General features: G+C 64.2%; 1 protein-coding gene across 1 annotated transcript in view; it reads right to left on the reverse strand.

Annotated features, from left to right (window-relative positions):
* Positions 1 to 3,737, reverse strand: part of Ttll10 (tubulin tyrosine ligase like 10) — a gene marked incomplete at its 3' end in the record, with an annotated part of 13,274 nt that extends 9,537 nt beyond the window's left edge. Inside the window, 7 exon segments of the mRNA XM_048783574.1 lie at positions 2 to 77; positions 157 to 275; positions 384 to 519; positions 601 to 681; positions 1,305 to 1,461; positions 1,463 to 1,708; positions 3,585 to 3,737. Coding sequence (XP_048639531.1) covers positions 2 to 77; positions 157 to 275; positions 384 to 519; positions 601 to 681; positions 1,305 to 1,461; positions 1,463 to 1,708; positions 3,585 to 3,677 — 908 coding nt within the window.
* Positions 3,738 to 3,743: the final 6 nt, after the last annotated feature.

Here is a 3,743-nt window from a genome sequence, read left to right on the forward strand (position 1 = left end):
CTCCCGCAGGGCCGTGAGCAGCCCGATCTTGGTCGTGAGCAGCTTGTTGTTGGGGAGCTGGAAGAGCAGCTGCTGGCCTGGCAGGACAAGGAGGGGTGGCATGTGGGCAGCGCCGCAGGACCCAGAGGCCCGGCCCCCCGCTGGGGTGTCCCCCACCTTCCCGGAAGCTGCAGTAGCTGTCCCGGCACTTGACCTCACACCACTTGAGCTTGCAGTCCGCGCGCCGGCCGTCCTGCGTGCGCTGCCAGCCTCTGCTCCTGCAGTAGGCACTGACTCTGTGGGTGAAGGCAGCAGTGACCCCGGGGCCAAGGGTCCCCGGAGGACGACGGCGCGGGGACTGCCGGCATCAGTGTGGGGCAGACAGGGCCACCCGCCCCACTCACATGGACGCCCCGTTGGTGCCTCCGATGTAGAAGAAGGGGCCCTGCCCGGTGCTGGGCGACTGCTGGTCCCCCTCCAGTGGGGGCCCCTCTGGGGAGGGCACTGGGGGCCGGGTAGCATCTGTGTTGTCCAGGAGGTCTGCAGGCAAGCAGCTGGTCAGAGGCCAGGTTCCTGGAACACAGGGCTCTCCCTGCCCGCTCAGGGTCATCTGTCGCCCACCTGCATCCTGGTCCTGCTGGCTCAGCTGAGGCGGGAGACCCTCCTGGCCACTGCTCCCCATCTGTCTCTCATGGGCCCAGCCTGGGGATTGGTGGGTCAGTGCTGTGGAGGAGGTCCCCACTCTGCCTTTCCAACCCCAGCCCATTTCAGGGGCTCCTGGGTGTTCACTCCAGCCTCTCTGGGCCCCACCTCAGCCCAGCAGAGACCTGACCAGGAGCCTGGGGGCCAGTAGGCGCCAGAGGGATGAGTTACCACCCTCTAGGGCCAGGCGTGGGGTGGGGCCGGGCCCGCAGGGAGCCTTATTCCTACCCTCCTTACCAACCGGGCAGGAGCTCTGTGCAGGGAGGGGCTGGGGTTTGAGGCTGCCGCCTGGAGCAGACGTGGTGCCGGGAGGTACCCAGAGGGCAGGGGTCACAATGCCCATGATGACATCATGGGTGACCCAGGAAGCCATGGTCAGTTGGGGGAGACGGGAGCTGCCGGGGCCGGGTGAGGGGGCAGTGCCCACTGTGTCTGCCTGCCGGGGTGGCGCGTGGGCAGGCAGAGCGCTCAGGCGGTGGAGAGCAGTGCTCTCTCTCTGCCTGTGCGCCCCGATCCCTGCATTTTGTCCCCTCCCCTGAGATCTGCCCCCTGAGGGTGGGGTGCTGTCCCAGGAAGGAGCTGCGAGGGGGGTGAGCCAGCCGCAGGCAGGGCTCCGCACTCACTCGGCCACCGCCGGATCCTGGGCCGCTTGGGTCTCTTGGAGCAGATGTGGGTCCGAGCAGGCTGACCCCGGCAGTGGATGAAGCGGGTGCGGCTGTGGGGCGTGGGCATGGGGACACGGGGGTGAGTGCCCCGTGGGGAAGATGCGGCCCCCGCCCCCCCGTCGGGGCCTTTGGGCAGCCCGAGGCCTCAGCCCTTGGATGGGGCAGGCGGCCAGGCCCACCCTGCCCGGGGAAGGGCGCCTCCCTGAGTCCCGCACGGTGGCGTCTGCCTGTGGCTGGCTCCCATCTCCATGGTGGCTGAGGGGCCTGGTGGCCAGTGCGGGGGAGGCCATCTCTGTCTCTGCTGGGCGAGTCCTCTGCTGCAGGGACCGTCCGGGCCTCTCAGCACACAGCCCTGATGCTGGTTGTAAAGACAGTGGCCGTCAGGCCTGCCGGGGTGGGAGTGTCCGTCTGGAGGAACAGAGGTCCAGAGGGGGCCTCCCAGCTCATACTGCTGCCCTTCATGGCCCCTCTGCACGCAGGCCACTGCCCTGCCTGCCCCAGATCCCTGGATGCTACCCCATTTGCACATGTGGCCAATTTGGGAACATGTCAGGGAAGTTCTAGTCATTTCCTTGACAGTTCTCTGCCTCACCATTGAGAAAACAAAACAAACCCAGTTTGGGAGGCAAGGGCTTTCTGAAGCTTAACAGAATGCCAGCCATAGGCTACAGCAGGTGGGCAGGACAGAGGGACAGCACAGGACCCACGACTGGGGCACGAGTCTAGGCTCCCAGGTGGGGCAGGTCAGCGAGACTCTCAGCTGAGCAGGCTGTGTGTCTGCCCACACAAAGTGCCCGTGAGGAGGAAAGAAGTAAAACCCCAGTCGGAGGGAAGCCCAGGGAGCCGGGGAGGGCAGCAGCCCAGGCTGGTCTATGAGGGCGGAAGCTGGGAGCACCCTGAGACCCCACACAGAACGGGAAGACTCCTTGGGAGAGGCTGGGGATGCCAGCCTGCAGAGAATCGGGCCAGGAGACCCCGACCCTTCCCATTTGGTTCCCAGAACCCAAGTAGATCCGAGGAACCCTGCTGGGGGTACGGGACCCCAAGAGGCTGAGGGTGGCTTCCCAGGTGTGAGCAGAGGAAAGGGGATGGTGTGCAGCCCTCAGCAGCCAGTTCACCCCGGGAGCAGGCCTGGGGTGGGGGAGAAACTGCCCCCGCCAGAAGGAGCCGTGTGCTTCCAGAACAGGAAGGACCCCGTGAGAGTGAAGCCTTCAGTGCCGTGGTCAGAACTCAGAGGGGAGGAATCCCGTGGGCAGGAGAACCCAGGACCGGGCCTGAAGGACAGACCCCATAACAGACCTCCAGGGACCGGCCTCGGAGCCAGGGGATGTTGAGAGAGAAGACGGGGGAGTGGAGATGGCTGGACCTTCAGGGAGCAGCTGCAGGGCCACCAGAGCCCTCCAGCCCGCTGGGAGGAACTCCCCATCTGGCCAGTGAATCCCAGGAGCGAGGGGCCCAGGAGAAGTCGACCCACTGCTGCCCGACCGCCCTGTGCCTGTTCTTTGACTGAGAGATGGCTGGACTCATAGACACCCAGGAGCACGTTGGGATGGTGGTGCCTGTGGCCCAGCGGGTACCAGTAGGGCTGGGGTGCCCACTGGACACTTCCAGGAAAGCCAGGGTGTGGGGACAAGTCAGGAGGCTTGAGAGAGAGGACACCAGGGCAAGCTGCCTGGCCCTGTGGCCAGAAGTCTGCACAGGGGGTGACAGTGAGGGCCACGGTCACTCTGGAGCAACAACACGAGGTGGTCAGGAGAGTGGCCCGGAAGCCCTGCCCTCTGCCCCTGGACACCTCTCCACAGCCCAGGCAACAGCAGAGGGGCTGAGTATGCCTGTGTGGGGTCTGTTTTCCACAAGCCTTACATGCCACCCAGCCTTTCTAACATCAGGCACTTATTAATTTCACCTATGGTCAGTAAACTGCGAATCGCCATCACTCTTGTCATGCACATTGACGTGAGACCTTTTAAAAGGAACTGGGCAGGGGCACTGGCAGTGGGAACAGCTGAAGGGAGTGCCTGCCCTCCTCTGGGGACTGCAGCTCAGGGTCTCTGAAGGATGCAACCCAAGTCCAGAAAGGAGGCTTACACCAGAGGGGCGGACGGGGGGGAGCAACTAGTCCTCAGAGCAGGGCGTGGTCCTGAGCAGGACGTTTGGCAAAGACTGAGCGAAAACCCAGGGCAAGGGACCAGGCAGAAGGCTCACAACTCTGTAAGAAATTTAAGGTAAACTTTTTACCTGGTCAGATAAAAAGGCAGGAAACCGCACCCTGGTCTGATGGGGAGGAGAGGCTTCTAACCCTGAGGAAGATGACTGCAGGTCAGAGTCCATGGTTAGAAGCACCCCGCAGCTCACAGTCTGCCACACAGGGCTCAGGAAGTGCTGAAGTGGCTCGGG

The sequence above is a fragment of the Marmota marmota genome, unplaced genomic scaffold, assembly GCF_001458135.2.
Source record: "Marmota marmota marmota unplaced genomic scaffold, marMar, whole genome shotgun sequence".
Lineage (NCBI taxonomy): Eukaryota > Metazoa > Chordata > Mammalia > Rodentia > Sciuridae > Marmota > Marmota marmota.